The 21,051-nt window shown below is 46.3% G+C and overlaps 1 protein-coding gene across 6 annotated transcripts in view; it reads left to right on the forward strand.

The window, feature by feature from the left end:
* Positions 1–21,051, forward strand: part of KMT2A (lysine methyltransferase 2A) — a 91,791-nt gene that overhangs the window by 55,378 nt on the left and 15,362 nt on the right. For 4 of the 6 annotated variants that reach the window (XM_062197122.1, XM_062197127.1, XM_062197124.1 and 1 more), the window contains 18 exons: positions 334–454; positions 1,211–1,333; positions 1,744–1,928; positions 2,773–2,946; positions 3,666–3,776; positions 4,020–4,093; positions 4,663–4,856; positions 5,158–5,264; positions 7,524–7,661; positions 8,463–8,621; positions 9,363–9,480; positions 9,602–9,680; positions 11,718–11,878; positions 12,076–12,261; positions 12,468–16,710; positions 17,737–17,817; positions 18,670–18,737; positions 20,332–20,502. In XM_062197122.1, the coding sequence (XP_062053106.1) occupies positions 334–454; positions 1,211–1,333; positions 1,744–1,928; positions 2,773–2,946; positions 3,666–3,776; positions 4,020–4,093; positions 4,663–4,856; positions 5,158–5,264; positions 7,524–7,661; positions 8,463–8,621; positions 9,363–9,480; positions 9,602–9,680; positions 11,718–11,878; positions 12,076–12,261; positions 12,468–16,710; positions 17,737–17,817; positions 18,670–18,737; positions 20,332–20,502 (6,493 nt within the window). The remainder of the gene's footprint in view (positions 1–333; positions 455–1,210; positions 1,334–1,743; positions 1,929–2,772; positions 2,947–3,665; positions 3,777–4,019; positions 4,094–4,662; positions 4,857–5,157; positions 5,265–7,523; positions 7,662–8,462; positions 8,622–9,362; positions 9,481–9,601; positions 9,681–11,717; positions 11,879–12,075; positions 12,262–12,467; positions 16,711–17,736; positions 17,818–18,669; positions 18,738–20,331; positions 20,503–21,051) is intronic. The other 2 variants (XM_062197126.1, XM_062197128.1) reach the window with 1 other exon arrangement.

Raw genomic sequence — 21,051 nt, forward strand, 5'->3', positions numbered from 1 at the left:
GTCCCGGTCGGGGCACCGAATTCTGTCCCGGTTGCCCCTCTTCCAGGCCAGCTCTCTGCTGTGGCCAGGGAGTGCAGTGGAGGATGGCCCAAGTGCTTGGGCCCTGCACCCCATGGGAGACCAGGAGAAGCACCTGGCTCCTGCCTTCGGATCAGCGCGCAGCGCGCTACCGCGGCGGCCATTGGAGGGTGAACCAACAGCAAAAAGGAAGACCTTTCTCTCTGTCTCTCTCTCTCACTGTCCACTCTGCCTGTCAAAAAAATAAAAAAATAAAAATAAAAATAAGAGAAGATACCAAAAGCAGATTCCTATTGAGTTTTTCTCCTCTCCCAGATCTGTACCAAATGTGTGCGCTGCAAGAGCTGTGGATCCACAACTCCAGGCAAAGGGTGGGATGCACAGTGGTCTCATGATTTCTCACTGTGCCACGACTGTGCCAAACTCTTCGCTAAAGGTACACCCCAAAGCCACTTGGATTGGTTGACAGAGGTTGCCGTGGTACTGCGAGGGTGAACTGTGCAGTGCAGTAGAATGAAGGAGAAAGACCCACCCACTGTCTGAGAACGCCGTTTCAACGCCTTTACTATGTGCCTGCCCTGCTCTTTTCTTTGCACAGAAAACTTTGCAAATAGAAATAAAGATTTGTTTTTATTAGCTTGTGGGAAGAATTAAGGGAACTTTTTTTTTTTAGTACGGCTCCCTGCAAAGAAATGCCGTAGGCAAGTAGAGGCGGAGTGTGGCACACACACACTTGGCTGTTCCAGGAATGATTTCACATGCTACTCCAGCTTCTTACGTTATGCTAGAAAAAGGATGATAGCTAATACATTAAACCGCTGTTTTACTGACATAAGATACAATCATATCTTAAGATTTTTAAAAATTTCTTTTGAATGTTCTCAAAGATAGAGTTCACTCTTCCGTCCTTTTCCCATTATGTTTATAATCTGCTTCATGACCTTTTCTAAGTGAGTCTGAAGAGGGGAACTAGTGGTCCAGCAGAATCTCTTCCGGGAGGATGCTAGGAGCTCGGCATAATCTTTATACTTGGCTGCACCGCTGTGAACATTCCTTAGTAGACTGGTGCTGGCATTCATGAGTCCAGGAGAATGTAGATTCTGGATCAGACTGGCGCATGCGCAGAAGTCAGGGGTTTGGAAAGCATTGGTGTGTGAGCCAAGCGCTGCTGCAAGCTTTGCTTTGCTTCCAGGAAACTTCTGCCCGCTCTGTGACAAGTGCTATGATGACGATGACTATGAGAGTAAGATGATGCAATGTGGCAAGTGTGATCGCTGGGTCCATTCCAAATGTGAGAATCTTTCAGGTACAGAAGGTTGGAGTCTTTTTATTACAGTTTCTTTCTCCCTCGCTACTCCTGCTTTGATAGCCCCTAGAGCACTAGAAACCCAACATGATGGAAGTCTTTTTAAATGTTTTCTTGGCCTGTAGAATAAGTGACACTGAGTAATGTGCATGCTCACTTATCCAGAATACATCCTTTTATTTATTTTGCTGTCCCTATTGGTACTGTAACCTATCAGTTCTCCAGTAGCCAAATCCTGCATTAGTGTTTAATAGTGTCCCTTTTGGAGATGAGTATGTGTGATATCCTGCAGGATATTAGAGCTTAATATGGTTCTTAGCATGCAGCTTCTTATAGTGATTGAATGGAGCAGTTACCTCCTCTCCTACCCCCCCCCCCTTCTTGGAGGCCCTCCTCATGGTAGATTTTCCTTTTCTTAGATGAGATGTATGAGATTCTATCCAACCTGCCGGAAAGCGTGGCCTACACTTGTGTGAACTGTACCGAGCGGCACCCTGCAGAGTGGCGGCTGGCCCTGGAGAAGGAGCTGCAGCTCTCTCTGAAGCAGGTTCTGACGGCCCTGTTGAACTCTCGGACCACCAGTCACTTGCTCCGATATCGGCAGGTAGGCCACGTCACACCCTGTTTCCTGAGAGCTTGTCCCTGGGTGTTTTTTACCAGGTGATGGGGTGGGGAAGGGAAGCGTTTGTTTCATTTTGCTTCCTTCTTCGTTGAGTTTCATAGAGTCATTTTGGCCATAACCACTAGGAAAATATTTACAGGCCAGAAGGGGCCTTCTTTGGAATAAGAAAGCTAAGAAAGGAAGGGCCAGTGTCTTTAAAGGCCCAGCTGTTACAAGAAACTTGGACTTTATGTTCTGAAGGTGAGGGGAGCCAGTGCAGAGAGTAAGATGATCTGAGTTGCTTTTTTAGCCGCCTCCCCCCAAAAAAATTATTCTGACCTCAGTGGAGGGGAAGGTTCAGAAAGACTTGAGCCTAGAAGCCAGAGCAATAGTTAGGAGGCCATTACAGTAACCAACTTGAAACCACTAGTTGCTGTCTGTAAGTTGTGAGCTGTGCACCCATGAAGTACTCACTGGGAATATAAAGTATGGTGTTGGAATGGCCACTTGATAGCTTAATCTCAAAGCCAGGCTGCTGTTTTATGTTCACAGAGCTGCATTTTTTGAATAGGAAAACTAGCTGCTGTCTCTGTTGTACTCAAAAGCAACCGGACACAGTGCCGATTCCCTCATATCAGGTTTGGAAGTCAGCAAGCAGAACTCCTAAGTTAGCCTGGCCAAGCTACTAGAGGACAGACGTTGGACTCTCCTTTTCTATTGGATAAATGTCTATTTTCATACTCTTTGAGTGTTTTGCATTGAATACTTCACATTAATTTTCATAGCATTTGCATGGAATCCTCATTTTCAGTGTTAGATAAAAGAAACATATCTTTCCTGGCGACAGGCTGCCAAGCCTCCGGACTTAAATCCTGAGACGGAGGAGAGTATTCCTTCCCGCAGCTCCCCTGAAGGACCTGACCCACCAGTTCTCACGGAGGTCAGCAAGCAGGATGAGCAGCAGCCTTTAGATCTGGAAGGGGTCAAGAGGAAAATGGACCAGGGCAACTACATGTCTGTGGTATGTCCCCGTAGCGTATGCCAGCGTTTCGAGCACCAAGTTAGCTTCCTTGGATCGTTGGAGAATGAAGTTGGGTAGAAGTCAGCTGAGAAATGATTTGCATGAAATGCCATGTACCTTCAGATACCTAGCAATATGTGTTATTTTAGCTCCATGTTTCAGAAGAAGGGTTATGATATGGTAATTTCTTAAAATGGTTCTTTTATTTAGATTTCATCTGAGTTCTCTGAAAATTATTTTATATTAAGAGGAAGCACAGAAAAACTGCTTATGGGAAAATGCCAATATGGAGTTAATTGGTTTTCCCCTTCTGCAATCAGATCTGAATAATTCTTCATCGGCAAATGGATGCCTTTTAATTTCAGGATCTTGAGAATGTAAAGGAAATGCTCCTATATTAATGCTCTCATGGTCCACAGTTGCTATTGAGTTGTTTATTCATTTTAATTCAAATAAAAAATTGTGAGCCTAATTGGGTAGCTTACCATGATACAGCTAATTTGTTTGCATTCTTGCCTTGTTAGCCTAGCGTCTCTTGATTGCCACAAGTTAATTGTGAACTGAATCCCAAAGGCCTCAGCCAAAGAGAAATTATACTGTATTAAAATAGAGTGTAAGTTTTCTATTAGATCTGTGTGCTGAGTGATTGAGGAAGAAAGAGGAAGTAGTTTTGAGAGCATTCTGTTTCGTGAATAATTAATGTTTTGTTTTTTATATAGTTGGAGTTCAGTGATGATATTGTGAAGATCATTCAAGCAGCCATTAATTCAGATGGAGGGCAGCCAGAGATTAAAAAAGCCAACAGCATGGTCAAGTCCTTCTTTATTCGGGTGAGTACTATTAATAGCTCATGTCTTTAATGCTTACCTGTGGATAGTTAACCTCTGAACACAACAGATTTGTTCTCTTCTGCTTTTGCTTTGCCCTGTGTATAACAAACACATGATTAATTTGTTCCTCCAGTTTTTTTGGCAGGAAGTTGATGAGGTTGCCAGAGTGGATTTCTATGTGGTTTCCAAATGAGTGTTCACATGTTGACATTTTATTTTTTTGTTTGTTTGTTTTTCTTTTAGCAAATGGAACGTGTTTTCCCTTGGTTTAGTGTCAAAAAGTCCAGGTTTTGGGAGCCAAATAAAGTATCAAGCAAGTAAGTAAATTAAGTATTATTTTTTCCTTCTTGTTGACTGGAAATATGAGAGGTTTCCTATTTCTAGATGGAGATTTTCTAAGAGATTTTAATATAAAAAATGAATCCATTGAAACTCCTTTTCAGTGCTAGTTTAGACACAACACGTAGTGTTGCTGAAGGCTGTTGCCTTTTTTTCCCTTATCTGTTTGGTATGTTTCAGAGAACCTGGTTTTACCTTGTGGCAAGTGTGTAAGACTTGTGATGTAGCTATGTGGCAGCCTTTTTATAGTTGATTTATATTTTACTTAGTTCAAATGATGCTTTCTACTGCTCTTGATTCTCCATATTTAACCTTTAATTTATCTTCCAGTAAATTCTTTTGAGTTTCAATAGAGTTATTTTTTGTTTCTGGAAGTTTAACCTAGACTCATATAGTCAATTTTCAAATTTTGTGATTTGTTCTTACATTCTGTGAATGGCCTGTGCATGGGATCCAGACATGATGACATCAAGAATTTGATTGTTTTGTGCAGTTCTAGGTATATTGTAGGAGTCCAATAAATACTTGTTGAATCGATTGTTTCCAGCAGTGGGATGTTACCAAACGCAGTGCTTCCACCTTCACTTGACCATAATTATGCTCAGTGGCAGGAGCGAGAGGAGAACAGCCACACTGAGCAGCCTCCTTTAATGAAGAAAATCATTCCAGCTCCTAAACCCAAAGGGCCTGGAGAGCCAGACTCACCGACGCCGCTGCTTCCTCCGACACCTCCGACTCTGGGTAAGGCACCACGCTGAAAGACTCGTCCTCCGTTTTCCTCCAGATGCACACCATTGGCCTTGTGCATCTAAAATACACTTGGACATTACAAAGAAATTTCCAGCTCATCCTAAAATGTAATGAAGTCATTGTTTTTGCTTCCCTGGGGATATTAAGAAAGACTTGATATAAATACCCCTGAGGATTGTAACATAGATGGTGAGATAACTTTGAGCACTTTTCACAAGTGCTATAGGCTATTTCCTCTTGGAAATCAGACATAATACTGCCAGTTTTAACTGTATGTCTTTCGGGTTCCAAGGTGCCGATAGGAGTCGAGAAGATAGTCCAGAGCTGAACCCACCCCCAGGCATAGAAGATAATAGACAGTGTGCATTATGTTTGATGTATGGTGATGACAGTGCTAATGTAAGTACTTGGGGATACGGGACCCAGTTAACAAATGTCTCAGCTGAACTGTTTGTCCTTTGTGTCTCTGCATGATGACTGGTAGCCATTTATTTAACAAACTGCCACTTAGTTTGTGACACTTGGAGGTTATTATAAATGGTTTCATTTATTTAAAAGGTGACCTGTTGGGAGCAGGTATTTAGCCTAGCAGGTAAGACATTCTCATCCCACATCAGAATACCTGGGTTGACATGAGAGCATTTCAGGCATGGCAAGCCAAGACACTGTGGCCAAAAAATGGCCTAAATGAAAGATCTCTGTGAGTGAGATCCCAGCAGAAAGAAGGGGCCATCAAAGAAAAAGGTACCTTTCTCTGAAGGGAGGGGAGAACTTCCACTTTGACTATGGCCTTGTCTAAATAAGATCAGAGTTGGTGAACTCAAGAGGCTTCCATAGCCTTGGCAGCTCATGACAAGAGCCTTGGGTGATCACTGATGTCATAAATAAGAGTGTCAATTGTTAAATCAACAACAGGAGTCACTGTGCACTTACTTCCCATGTAGGATCTCTGTCCTTAATGTGTTGTACAATGCGAATTAACAGTAAAACTAGTCTTCAAACAGTGCTGTTATACTTTGTGTATCTGTGTGGGTGCAAACTGTTGAAATGTTTACTCAGTATATACTAAGTTGATCTTCTATATATAGAGATAATTAAAAATGAATCTTGATGAAGAATGGAATGGGAGAGGGAGTAGAAGATGGGATGGTTTGTGGGTGGGAGGGAGGTTATGGGGGGAAAAACCGCTATAATCCAAAAGTTATACTTTCGAAATTTATATTTATTAAATAAAAGTTTAAAAAAAAATAGCTAGGGTTGAGTCCCAGGTCCAACTTCCTGCTAATGCAGACCCTGAGAGGCAGCGGGTAATGGCCCAAGTAATTGTGTTCCTGATTGCATTCCTGACTCCCAGCACTGGCCACTGTGAGCATCTGGGGAGTGAACCAGTGGATAGAGGTATCTGTCTGTCTCTCAAATGATAAGGAAAAAAATTTTTAAGTGATATATCTGAAATTAACCTAGTGATATGTAACAATTTTTACTGGAAGTTCCTCTAAAAAATTTGGTGAAAATCAGCAAGATATAAGTCGTGTATTAAGTAGCTTGTGTTTAATGGAGGATAGCAGAATGGTTAGAAGCCCCAGTTCTGACAGGCTGCCTGGATTCATTTCTCTGCTTCACTGCCTACTCATTGACCTTGGCAAGTAACTTCACCTCCCTGACCCACAGTCTCGCCTTTGAAATGAAGATACTACTTCAGGGTGGTATGAAGATTAAATGAGGCCGGCGCCATGACTCACTAGGCTAATCCTCCGCCTTGCGGCGCCAGCACACCGGGTTCTAGTCCCGGTCAGGGCACCGGATTCTGTCCCGGTTGCCCCTCTTCCAGGCCAGCTCTCTGCTGTGGCCTGGGAGTGCAGTGGAGGACGGCCCAAGTGCTTGGGCCCTGCACCCATGGGAGACCAGGAGAAGCACCTGGCTCCTGGCTTCAGATCAGCGCGGTGCCCTGGCTGCAGCGCGCTGGCCGCAGCGCGCCAGCGGCGGCGGCCATTGGAGGGTGAACCAACGGCAAAGGAAGACCTTTCTCTCTGTCTCTCTCTCTCACTATCCACTCTGCCTGTCAATAAATAAATAAATAAAAATAAAAATAAAAAGATTAAATGAAATGATGCATGTAAAGCTTTGGGTTAGTGCCTGGCACATAGTAAGCTCACAATGTTTTTTAAAAGTTTCTGAATGAACCTGGCAGAGTTAGCTTTGAAATACAGTTTTGAGGAAGCAAGTGTACATTTTTAGGAACTTAACACATATTTTTTATTGCCTAGACTTATAAAATATTCCCAGTTAATGGAAAAAGTAGTCAAGAAAAGATGGAAGTGGAAACTAAATTAAAAATGAATTGTGATTTGTATGTGTATCGCTAAATTAAAGAATTATGGTTGCTTTCTTGAGGTCTTTTTTTTCTTCAAAGTAATATGGTTTTACTGGGGATAGAGCAAATGTCAGAATGGAAGGGACAGATAGAGAGCACCCAGTCACTCGGACTGGGGAAAGCAAGGTTCATGGTTAAATGGAGCGAATACACCTGGCTGGCCTGGCGGGCGGCTCAGCGGAGAGCTGAGCACCTGGAGGTTGTTTGACTGAGGTAACTAATACTGAGGAAAACCTCCTTTGGTGTTAAATTTTGTCAAGAAACAGAATCTCCTTATTGCCTAGGATGCTGGCCGTTTGCTATACATTGGCCAAAATGAGTGGACACACGTCAATTGTGCTCTGTGGTCGGCGGAAGTGTTTGAAGATGACGATGGATCCTTAAAGAATGTGCACATGGCTGTGATCAGGGGCAAGCAGCTGGTAAGCACCCAGGGCTGGTGTGAGAGCAGAATACACTCGGTTCTCGGGCACAGTCAGCGCGCCACTCACAGGCAGGTGGCCCTTCCGACTCTCAGAGGAGGGTTGCAAAAGAAACAGAAAGCAAGCAATTACGTGATCTAGGAGCTAACTCACGTGTGTGAGAACAGTGTTCGCTTATTCCGGGATTTGGAGTGTGCCGTCTCAGAGGTCTCGGTGTAGTCCACACCCTGAGGTTCCCCAGGGTGAACACATGTGGTTCTGTACCTGGAGAGGGAGGTGAAGAGTGGCAGCTGAGAGGAATCAGGAAAGGAAGGAAAGAGAGAATTTTGAAAACTACAAAGTGGAAGAAAGTGTTATCACAAGCAAACAAAAAAGGGGCACAGACTGAGCAACGTAAGAAAGCAGTCATGCAGGGGAAACTGAGGGAGACGTGAATCGCGACAAGTGTGTCATCAGTCCAGCTAGACACAGTTGTTTCTGGATGTGACAACTTCCTCTCAAGGCGATATTTTAAACCATTGATCTTCAAGTTTCATCATTTCTAGATTGCACAGCTTAAGGAAAGAATGTTTGGTACGAGTTTTAGTTCAAATTATAATACTTAAGTTTGATAGTTCCAGGGCGCTGTGGATGATGGGAAAGGAGGCTTTGTGGCTCCGAGCGTTTCTCTGGAATTCAGCAGATTACCAGTTAACAGATGAATTGCAGGAAAGCAAAATGGGGTGATTCTGTAGAGGAAGAGGTGCATGTCTGACAGCACAGAAAAGTCTGAATGGAACTCCGCTCTCTCTGGGTTTTCAGAGATGTGAATTCTGCCAGAAGCCAGGAGCCACCGTGGGTTGCTGTCTCACATCTTGCACCAGCAACTATCATTTCATGTGCTCCCGAGCCAAGAACTGTGTCTTTCTGGATGATAAAAAAGTGTATTGCCAACGACATCGGGATCTGATCAAAGGCGAGGTAAGAGAGCTTTAGTTGTCTTTTTTTTTTTCCTTAATAATAGACTTTAATTGTTTTCAAGCAGTTTTAGGTTCACAGCAAAATTAAGAGGGAAGGTGTAGAGATTTCCCATTTACCCCCCTCCCCAGCGTGTACACAACCTTCCCCCATATCAGCATCCCCTTCTGGTAACAACCACGTTGGTGCATCCTTATCACCAGAGTCTATGGTGTAGATTAGGGTTCACTCTTGCGGTTGTGTATCGTTGTGTTGCGTAACAGCCTGTGTCCGCCATGGCAGCATCCTTATGAGTATTTTCATTGCCCTGGATGTCCTCGGTGTGGATAGTAGGCATCTCTCGGTGTTCTACTCATTCATTCTCCCCAGCCCTGGGCAACTGCTAGTCTCGTTGCTGTCTTCACAGTCTTGCCATCTCCAAGATTTCTGAGTACTTGAAGTCATACAGTACATAGTCTTTTTGGACTTACACATTTACGTTTACCTCCAAGTCTTTCCATGCTTTGTTTATTAGCTTTTTGAGTTTTCTGGGAATTTAGGAGACAAAAGACTGAATAATAGCAAGATGGTAAGCTGTGTTTTGCCTTCCTATTAGGTGTTCCTAGAATCACTTCCTCTAGTGAGAAATTAAAACAGAATGGTAATTTTAGGATATGCCCTGTGCTTTTCCTCTGAGAGCCAGTACTGTGAACATAATGTACAAAGGGACAGCCTGTTGACAGCCATCTTGGGTTTTTATTTAAGGTGGTTCCTGAGAATGGATTTGAAGTTTTTAGAAGAGTGTTTGTGGACTTTGAAGGAATCAGCTTGAGAAGGAAGTTTCTCAATGGCTTGGAACCAGAAAATATCCACATGATGATTGGTATGCCGTAGGCGCGGGGCATGGGGCAGGCTGTCTGTATCACCGGGCCCCTCTCTAGCCCTCGGCTATCAAACAACCTTCCTCGTAGTCTCCTCTGATCACTTCTTCTTTCCTTGGTCAGGCTCTATGACGATTGACTGCTTGGGACTTCTGAATGATCTCTCTGACTGTGAAGATAAGCTCTTTCCTATTGGATATCAGTAAGTAGCAAGACAGCAGCCCTGCTGCGTGCACACCCTGAAGCAATGTGCAGATCAGTAACGTAGAGGCAGCCTTGTTAGCCACTTTTAACTGCTAAAAAGTAGTAAACTAAAAGTAACAAGCAGTAGTTTGTTGCTAGTTCCCTGGTTCATCAGCTTGTAGATTGGGACTAAATCAGCATTTTTGTATCAAGTAAATCCTGTTATAAAAGAAAAGTGTATCTGGCATAATTTCAGAATCATTTCCAAATAAAACCTAAATAGAAAACATACTCTCTTAAAATGCCTCTCAGTTCCATTCATCTGGATACAAAAGTCCAGATTTTTTTTCTTTTCTCTTCTTTTAAGATTTATTGATTAGCCGGCGCTGTGGCTCAACAGGCTAATCCTCCGCCTTGCGGCACCGGCACACCAAGTTCTAGTCCTGGTCAGGGCACTGGATTCTGTCCCGGTTGCTCCTCTTCCAGGCCAGCTCTCTGCTGTGGCCAGGGAGTGCAGTGGAGGATGGCCCAAGTGCTTGGGTCCTGCACCCCATGGGAGACCAGGAGAAGCACCTGGCTTCTGCCATCGGATCAGCGTGGTGCGCTGGCCGCAGCACGGCAGCCATTGGAGGGTGAACCAATGGCAAAAGGAAGACCTTTCTCTCTGTCTCTCTCTCTCACTGTCCACTCTGCCTGCCAAAAAAAAAAAAAAAAAAAAAAGATTTATTGGTTGATTTGAAAAGCAGAGTTGCAGAGAGACAGAATCTTCCATCTACCCATTCACTACCCAGATGGCTGTAATGGCCAAAGCTGGGCTGGGAAAAAGCTAGGAGCCTGGAAATACATCCAGCTCTCCCATGTGGGTGGCAGGGAGGGGCCCAGGTACTTCCACTGCTTTCCCAGGCACATTAGCAGGAGGGGTAGATCTAAAGTGGAACAACCAGGACTGGAACCAGTGCTCATATGGTTCTCCGGCATTGCAAGTGGCAACTTAACCCGCCGTCCCACTGCACCAGCCTCCAAATTGTTTTTATGGCTCAAACACCTCATGCCCTGTCCTCAATTTTACATCTTAAAGCTACTTCTGAAAATATGAATCCCCATAATAATAATCAGATTCTCCAGTCAGAATTTATAATCTTTCTTATATGAAACAAACTTTAAAATGTCTGAAATACTGGGGCCAGCATTATGGCATAGCAGGTTAAGTCACTGCCTGCAATGTCAGCATCTCATGGGTGCTGGTTTGAGACCTGGCTGCTCCACTTCTGATCCAGCTCCCTACTGATACACCTGGGAAAGCAGCGGAAGATGGCCCAAGTACTTGGGCCCCTGCACGTACATGGGAGACCTGGAAGAAGCTCTAGACTCCTGGCTTCGGCCTGGCATTGCCCTGGTCGTTGTGGCTATTTGGGGAGTGAGCCAGCAGATAGAAGACCTCTCTCTGTCTCTCTCTATATATATCTCCTTCTCTCTCTGTAACTCTGCCTTTCAAATAAAAGTAAATCTTTTTTCAAAAAAAAAAAATATAAAAAGCTGGCAATAAAAGTAAAAATTCTCCTCCCTCTCCCTCTTTGCAGTATATACCCTGAGTATTTCTGCATGCCATCTTTGATGTCGCGGTCTGTGCTGCACATTTAACCAGTAGCCCTTTGCACGCCATAGGTTCCACAGCATTCAGCAGATTCGAAGCAGTTACACTTCCCTTGTCTCCTGGGGCTTTTCTCCCAAAGGAAACAGCTCAGGTTTGCCCTTTCCTTTATGTTGGGGCCTCATTTGGTACATGGTAGTCCCTGTCTGAAGGCCAATTTCTTGTAGCAGTTAGTATCTTTTTTTCTTTAGATTTTAGGATATTTTGCTATTTTTTACATTTTACTCTGTTTGTGTATGATGTAGGATTTTTTTTTAAAGGCTAGGAAAAACCAAGGACTTCAGAAAGGTTGGAGCAAATTCTCTAAATCAAGGAGACCAGGGAACCCAGGATGAGACCAGATTTTGGTGAACTTTAGTTTCTGCGTCCTCTCACTTGTAGTGATGTTGTCCGGTCTGTGTGCAGGTGTTCCAGGGTGTACTGGAGCACCACGGACGCCCGCAAGCGCTGTGTGTACACGTGCAAGATAGTGGAGTGCCGCCCCCCGCTCGTGGAACCAGACATCAACAGCACTGTTGAGCATGATGAAAACAGGACCATAGCCCACAGCCCCGCGTCATCTACAGGTTAGTCCGCACTCAAGGTGGGACCGGAATTCAGTCTTTGGAAGGACACTGGATTGAAAAACGGGAGAAAAGTCATTTACTTGAAAGGTTTTGTTTGAGTCTAGTTTGGCATTTACCTAATAGCTGGCTTTTTATTGGTTCTTTGGTTTGATTTTAATTGGACTTTTTTAGTGAAGAGTTTTTATTCCCTACCACAGAAAGTTCATCTAAAGAGAGTCAAAACACAGCGGAAATTATAAGTCCTCCATCACCAGACCGACCTCCACATTCGCAAGCCTCTAGCTCCTGTTATTATCATGTAATCTCAAAAGTCCCCAGGATTCGAGCACCCAGCTACTCTCCAACACAGAGATCCCCCGGCTGCCGGCCATTGCCTTCTGCAGGTAAAGAACGTCGCTCACCTACTTGACCCAAGAAAGGCAGCCTAAAGGTTAATATGTAATTCTTTCAGTCAACTTTATCTCTTGCTAACTTGAAAGCGTAGATTTTCAGTTATCTGGAAATATCTGTAGTTAAGACATTGAAACCAATGACTTCACACGTTTGTTTCATCTGCGATAGAGTTGATTCTGTTCTCTCTCTCGTTCAGGAAGTCCTACCCCTACAACTCATGAAATTGTCACGGTGGGTGATCCTTTACTCTCCTCTGGACTTCGAAGCATTGGCTCCAGGCGTCACAGTACTTCCTCCTTGTCACCCCAGCGATCCAAACTCCGCATCATGTCTCCCATGCGAGCCGGGAACACTTACTCCAGGAGTAGTGTTTCCTCGGTCTCCGGCACGGGGAGCGCTGCAGACCTCGAGTCCAGTGCCAAGGCAGCTGATCATGTCTTAGGGTCACTGAACTCAAGTACTAATTTGGGGCCAAACACGCCCTCTTCAAATTTGCAAAGGACAGTGGTTACTGTGGGTACTAAAACCAGTCCCTTGGATGGAGCTTCACCGTTAGAAGTGAAGCACCCCAGTGCTTCAGACGTGACGTCCAAGAGCTCCTCTTTAAAAGGAGAGAAGACCAAAGTGCTAAGTTCCAAGAATTCAGAGGGATGTGCACACAACACGGCTTACCCAGGGATTCCTAAACTGGCCCCGCAGGTTCATAACACCATATCTGGAGAATTAAATGTTAACAAAGTCAGCACTTTTGCCGAACCCTCTTCAGTGTCGTTTTCTTCTAAAGAGGCCCTCTCCTTCTCACAGCTACATTCAAGAGGGCAAAGGAATGATAGAGACCAACACACAGATTCTACTCAGTCAGCAAACCCCTCCCCAGATGACAGTAATGATGTCAAAACCTTGAAGCTTGCTGGAATGGGCAACAGATCATCTGTTTCCAGTGAACATGTGGGGTCCAGTTCCAGAGACAGGAGACAGAAAGGGAAAAAATCTTGCAAAGAAACTTTCAAAGAAAAGCACTCCAGTAAGTCATTTCTGGAACCTGGTCAGGTGACAACTGATGAAGAAGGAAATCTAAAGCCAGAGTTTGCTGATGAGGTTTTGACTCCTGAGTTTATGGGGCCTCGACCATGTAACAATGTTTCGGCCGAGAAGATTGGCGAGAAAGTCCTTCCTATTCCAGGAGTTCCCAAAGCTCCATCCATGCAAGTAGAAGGACCTGCCAAAGAGTTACAGGCACCCCGGAAACGCACAGTCAAAGTAACACTGACACCTTTGAAAATGGAAAGTGAGAATCAGTCCAAAAACGCCTTGAAAGACGGTAGTCCTGCTTCCCCTTTGCAAAGAGAGTCAGCATCTCCCACAGAGCCACTTGCAGCCTCTGAAAGTCCAGGAGATGGCCCAGTGGCCCAGCCAAGCCCCAACAATACCTTACCTCAGGATTCTCAGAGTAACAACTATCAGAATCTTCCGGTACAGGACAGAAACCTCATGCTTCCAGATGGCCCCAAGCCTCAGGAAGATGGCTCCTTCAAGAGGAGGTACCCCCGCCGCAGTGCCCGTGCCCGATCTAACATGTTCTTTGGGCTCACTCCACTCTACGGAGTAAGATCCTATGGTGAGGAAGACATTCCGTTCTACAGCAGCTCGGTGGGGAAGAAACGAGGCAAGCGATCAGCCGAAGGACAGGTGGATGGGGCCGATGACCTAAGCACTTCAGATGAGGACGACTTATACTATTACAACTTCACCAGGACGGTGATTTCCTCAGGTGGAGAGGAGCGGCTGGCTTCCCATAATTTATTCCGAGAGGAGGAGCAGTGCGATCTTCCAAAGATTTCACAGTTGGATGGTGTTGATGACGGGACGGAGAGTGATACTAGTGTTACAGCCACGACAAGGAAAAGCAGCCAGATTCCGAAAAGAAGCGGGAAAGAAAATGGAACCGAGAACTTAAAGATTGACCAACCTGAAGATGCTGGAGAAAAAGAACATGTCATCAAGGGTTCCGTTGGCCACAAAAATGAGCCCAAGATGGATAACTGCCACTCGGTCAGCCGAGTTAAAACCCAGGGCCAGGATTCCTTGGAAGCCCAGCTCAGCTCACTGGAGTCAAGCCGCAGAGTCCACACAAGCACCCCGTCAGACAAAAATTTACTGGACACCTATAATACTGAGCTGCTCAAGTCCGACTCGGACAATAACAACAGCGACGACTGTGGCAACATCCTGCCTTCAGACATCATGGACTTTGTGCTAAAGAACACTCCGTCCATGCAGGCTCTGGGGGAGAGCCCAGAGTCGTCTTCGTCAGAACTCCTGAATCTTGGCGAAGGGCTGGGCCTCGACAGTAATCGCGAAAAGGACATGGGTCTTTTTGAAGTCTTTTCTCAGCAGCTGCCAACGACGGAACCCGTGGACAGTAGTGTCTCCTCCTCCATCTCGGCAGAGGAGCAGTTTGAGTTGCCTTTGGAGTTGCCATCTGACCTCTCTGTCCTGACCACCCGGAGTCCCACTGTCCCTAGCCAGAATCCCAGTAGGCTAGCGGTAATCTCAGACTCAGGGGAGAAGAGAGTGACCATCACAGAAAAGTCTGTAGCCTCCTCTGAAGGTGACCCGGCACTGCTGAGTCCAGGGGTAGAGCCTGCTCCCGAAGGCCACATGACTCCTGATCACTTTATCCAAGGACACATGGATGCAGACCACATCTCCAGCCCCCCTTGCGGTTCTGTGGAGCAAGGTCATGGCAACAATCAGGATTTAACTAGAAACAGTAGCACCCCTGGCCTACAGGTACCTGTTTCCCCTACTGTTCCCATCCAGAACCAGAAGTATGTGCCCAATTCTACTGATAGTCCTGGCCCATCTCAGATTTCTAATGCAGCTGTCCAGACCACTCCACCCCACCTGAAACCAGCCACTGAGAAACTCATTGTTGTTAACCAGAACATGCAACCACTTTATGTTCTCCAAACTCTTCCAAATGGAGTGACCCAAAAGATTCAGTTGACCTCTTCTGTTAGTTCTACACCCAGTGTGATGGAGACAAATACTTCAGTACTGGGGCCCATGGGAAGTGGTCTCACCCTAACCACAGGACTTAATCCAAGCTTGTCAACCTCTCAATCTTTGTTCCCTCCTCCTAGCAAAGGATTGCTCCCCATGCCTCATCACCAGCACTTACATTCCTTCCCTGCAGCTACTCAAAGTAGTTTCCCACCCAACATCAGCAGCTCTCCTTCAGGCCTCCTCATTGGGGTTCAGCCTCCTCCAGATCCCCAACTTTTGGTTTCAGAAGCCAGCCAGAGGACAGACCTCAGTACCACAGTAGCCACTCCATCCTCTGGACTCAAGAAAAGACCCATATCTCGTCTGCAGACCCGAAAGAATAAAAAACTTGCACCCTCTAGTACCCCTTCAAACATTGCCCCCTCCGATGTGGTTTCTAATATGACACTGATTAACTTCACACCCTCCCAGCTTTCAAATCATCCCAATCTGTTAGACTTGGGCTCACTTAATACTTCATCTCACCGAACCGTCCCCAACATCATAAAAAGGTCTAAATCTGGCATCATGTATTTTGAACAGGCACCCCTGTTACCACAGAGTGTGGGAGGAACTGCTGCCACGGCGGCGGGCACATCAACCATAAGCCAGGATGCCGGCCACCTCACGTCGGGGCCTGCGTCTGGCTTGGCCTCCAGTTCCTCCGTCTTGAACGTTGTATCCATGCAAACCACAACTGCCCCTACAAGTAGCACATCAGTTCCAGGACATGTCACCTTAACCAATCCCAGGTTGCTTGGGACCCCCGATATTGGCTCAATAAGCAATCTTTTAATCAAAGCTAGCCAACAGAACCTGGGAAGTCAGGACCAGCCTGTGACTTTACCACCGAATTCAGGAATATTTTCCCAGCTGGGGACATCACAGACTCCCTCTAGTGCTGCAATGCCAGCAGCATCTAGCATCTGTGTGCTCCCCTCTGCTCAGAACACAGGCATCACAGCTGCTTCACCTTCTGGGGACGCCGAAGAACACTATCAGCTTCAGCACGTGAACCAGCTCCTTGCCAGCAAAGCAGGGCTTCTCTCTTCCCAGCGTGATCTTGATTCTGCTTCAGGGACCCAGGCGTCCAACTTCACCCAGACAGCGGATGCTCCCAACAGTGTGGGACTGGAGCAGAACAAGGCTCTGTCCTCAGCTATGCAAGCCAGCTCAGCCTCTCCCGGAGGCTCTCCACCCTCTGGACAGCAGTCAGCAAGCCCCTCAGGGCCAGCTCCCACTAAACCCAAACCAAAAATCAAACGAATTCAGCTGCCTCTGGACAAAGGGACTGGCAAGAAGCACAAAGTTTCCCATTTGCGGACCAGTTCTTCTGAAGCACACATTCCAGACCAAGAAGCCAACACAGCACCCCTGGCCTCTGTCACAGGGTGAGCAAGGCAGACGGTAGCTCTGCTGGGGTAGGGGGCTGCGGGCTCTGCTTGAGAGGCTGCTGTCCTTTTTGGGAGGGACAATTCTCTGTTCAAGTTGCATTACCTAGGGATTTCGGGGGGGGGGGGGGTTGACTTTGATTTTTCTTTTTTTTTCCTCCCAGTGGTGATCTATCAAGCAAAATTTAGTTCCATCCATGAGCAGGTTATCTCAGATAGAAACACACTTTAAAAAAAAAAAAAAAAGATTTATTCACTTGAAAGAATTACAGAGAGAGAGAGAAATCTTCCATCTGTTGGTTCCTTCCCCAGATGGCCACAGTGGCTAGGGCTGGACCAGGCCAAAACCAGGCACCTGGAACTCCATCCAGGTTTCCCACATGGGTTGTGGGGGCCCGAGGACATGGAGCCATTCTCCGCTTCTTTCCCAGATGCATTAACAAGGAGCTGGATTGAAAGTAGATTGACCAGGACTTGAACCAGCGCTGATAGGAGATGCTGGCATTGCAGGCAGCAGCTTAACCCACTGTGCCACAACACTGGCCCCAGAACCACATTTCTAATTACTCTTTGCTCTAATTTCAAACAGTGCTGCTGTTTGCTCCTTTTGTTTATTTGTGAAGGTTTTATTGTTGAGCCTCAGGATCCCAGGGAGTGACTGTTTCCATTTGGAGGACAAAGCTCCTTGTTGTGAATCCCTTTGAGTCCTTTTTTAAACACTTTGACATTGAAGTATAACATGCATGAAGTCTAACACTTAAAACACACCAGTGAATCTTTGCAGATATATGCAGTCATGTGACCACTGTTCAGATCAAAATACAGAAACATTTCTGGCAGTACAGTAGGCTCCTTGTGCTTTCTCTTAGTACCCCTCGGAGTAACCATTATTCGGGCTTTTATGACTGTCGGTTAGTTTGACAGCTCACAAATGTTGTCAGGTCCTGGTAGAGTCCTGTAGGCCGACCTGTGCATTGCACGTGGCAATGAGTTTCTGTTGAAACGACACAAATGACTGTGTTACAGGACTCCAGGAGCCGAGGCCGAGCAGCAGGGCACAGCCAGTGTGGAGGAGTCATCACAAAAGGAGTGTGGGCAGCCCACAGGGTAAGCTGGAGGATTAGCTCTCCGAGAGGAAGCCCTCACTTGCATCCACCTCATTTACAAAATCCTTCCTGACTTGCAGTGATTTTTGTTGTATTGCCAAAGCTTTCTAAATGGAAGTCATACAGGCTTCGGGGGGAACTAGCAGAGCTCTTTAAATAATAGGTAACGGCTCCCCGTTGCTCTCGCTCTGTTCCCCACAGGTCACTTGCTCAGAGTGTATTGGATTTGTACAGATAGGCATTAAAAGAAACACTACTGCATGCACTGTTCTGCACTTGGCTTTGTCACCTATTGTGTTCTCTCGGGAGCATCTTCCTATGCCAGTGCCTGGAGACGCCTGCACTTTTAATGGCTGCCCGCAGGATTATGGCGTGGGTCTGTAGGAATTTATGTAACTAGTTGGTTTGATGTCATTCGGTACACATTTGGATTGTTTTAGCATTTAAGTGAAAATCGATGGTGACTTTACAGGTTCAAGCAATTTACTTTCATTTAATAAAACCACCTCACTTCCACAAGGAACTGTGTCGAACTGCTTTTGACAAGTGTCTTTCATTCTCTCCTATTACTAAGGGTATGAGGGCACAGTCTACAGCTTCAGGAACAGAAACTTAAATGTCACTTATATGGGAAAGAATCGCATAAAGATGGCTTTATTTTATGCGCCATAGTACAGTAGTGTGGTGGTGGCCATCCAGCAGGTGCTGCACAAAGCACCGTGTGGCCGCAGTCTGGCGCTGGTTTTATCTAAGTGGCACAGCTGCGTGGCAGATCCCAGGGAGGTTCTAGGTCTGAGTGGGAGAACCAGCTGGTGCCGCGTCTCACACTTGGGTTTTTGTTTGTTTCATTCAGGCAAGTGGCTGCTCTTCCAGAGGCTCAGGCAGCACAAAATCCAGCAGCAAATGAGCAAGAAAATACAGGTATGTGAGTGAGTAACGGGTTCGAATCAGAGAATTTCAAAGCTAAAAGTGCTATCAGAATCACCAACTTCCCCTCCTGGTTTTCTAGATTACACACACACGCGCACACACACGCACACACGCACGCGCACGCGCACGCACACGCGCATACACACGTGCACACACGCGTGCACACACACACGCACACACACGCGCGCACACGCGCATACACACACGCGCACACGCGCACACATGCGCACACACACACAGTCTGAGCTCCAAGGCTGTTGAGACTCAGGGCACCTCTGCTGGTGTGGTGCTGGCCCACTGTGTGCTCGGGGACCGGCTGCCAGGTGAAGGACACTCTGCTGTTCTAATGGCAGCGAGACTGAAATAGCCAGTGGCAGCCTGGCTTCCTCCGTCAGTTTTACTAAAAGAAACCAAGGATCGTTTTCATTTTCATCAGGTACCCAGATTTTGGTTACAACAGCAAAATCTCCAGGGCACTTTCTGTCTCCTAATAAATCTGATCAGGAAACAGCTGATGACTTCAAAATTAAGAGAGCTCTGGATAAAAGCCTTGCCCAGCTCTGTAGAGGGGACATCCCAAAAGAGAGTAATCGGGTGAAGAAGTGCTTCGGCCTAGGATCTGGGATGTTCCCACAGGTGCTGAGCTGCCAGCTCCTCGGAGGGTTGGCATGTCTGCTTATGTAAGACAGCAGTGAGGGACGGTGATTGGTAGTGCTGGCTCTGGAGCCAGATGGCTTGGAACCCTCTAGCATCATGTGTATTGGCTGAATGAACTTGGCCTGAGTTACCTCTGTCTGTCTCAGTTTTCTCATCTTTAAAACAGAGATGACGGGGCAGGCATTTGGCCTAGTTGTTAAGTCGCCAGTTAGGATGGATACCTGTGTCCCAGCTGCTAACTCTGGCTTCCTGCTAATGCAGGCCCTGGGGGGCAGTGGTGAGGGCTCAAGTAGTTGGGTTCCTGCTACCCATGTGGGAGACCTGGATTGAGTTCCCAGCTCCTGGCTTCAGCCTGGCCGATTCCTGGCCATTGCGGTATTTGGCAAGTAAACCAGTAGATGAGAGTTCTCTCCGTCTCTCTCTCTCTCTCTCTGCCTTTCAAATAAGTAAATAATTTGAAAAATAAATTATGCTAATCCACAGTTCAGCCAGCTTAAAAAATGTTAATAAAATGAAGATAACTACTGCACTGGCTTGTTGTAAGGTTTATAGCAGTTAATTTATCTGAAGTTCCTATGAGCGTGTCTCATAGACATACTAAGTGCTTCATACATAACTACCTCTCTCCCGTCCCCCCACCCTGTTGAGGGCCTTTATTTATTGAAAAACTGCCAAACTGTTACAACAGAAACTGCCGTAGACACAGCCTAACTTCGTGTTAAAGGAAATGCCCTGTGAGCCTCTCCAACTGTGGCTTAGAGCAAGCTCCGTGAGCCTCAGTTTTGCTCTCTGTCAATGGAATAAAAATGCCAGCTACGGAATGACCTGGGGCATGGAGATGGTAAACACAGAGGACTCTGCATACAGTCGGTGCTCAAGAAGCTTTTGTTAGTGCAACCACTTTGGCCCCTGGTTTTCTCCCTTACAGAGCCTAAAACAGTGGAAGAAGAAGAAAGCAATTTCAGCTCTCCACTGATGCTGTGGCTCCAGCAAGAACAGAAGCGGAAGGAAAGCATTGCTGAGAAAAAGCCCAAGAAAGGCCTCGTTTTTGAAATTTCCAGTGATGATGGCTTTCAGATCTGTGCGGAAAGTATAGAAGGTGAGTGGGTTAGATCGGGCTGACCGCCCGCAGAGGCCCCGCTGCAGCTCCAGGGCGCTCTCCCTCAGGCTGATCAAGCTGGGCAGTTCGCTGAAGCTGGACACACGGAGGGCACTTGGGAAGAATATACGTTTTCCTATCCCTGAGACATTTGTCCTGGTGGAGAACCATCCATCATCTGTGTGAAACATTAGTCATAAGCATCGTAGGTTTTAGATTGCACACATCTTAGCAGAGCACATGTGAACTCTGCTAAGGTCTCCCTCCAGCCTTGTCTCTGCCACTTCCTTGTGTCCCATCAGGTCCGTGCTCTCCCTCCTGGGTATCTTCACCCACATTCCTCCCTCTGCCTGGAGTCCTCTCCCTGTTCCCCACCTGCACCTCCAACCTGGGAAACTCCAGCTGCCCCTTCAAGATCCACCTCAGAGAGGCCGGTGCTGTGGCACAGTAGGTTAAGCCTCCACCTGCAGCGTTGACATCCCATTTGGGTACCAGTTTGAGTCCTCAGTGCTCAAAGGCCAATCCAGCTCCCTGCTAATGGCTTGGGAA

The sequence above is a fragment of the Lepus europaeus genome, chromosome 7 (assembly GCF_033115175.1).
Source record: "Lepus europaeus isolate LE1 chromosome 7, mLepTim1.pri, whole genome shotgun sequence".
NCBI lineage: Eukaryota > Metazoa > Chordata > Mammalia > Lagomorpha > Leporidae > Lepus > Lepus europaeus.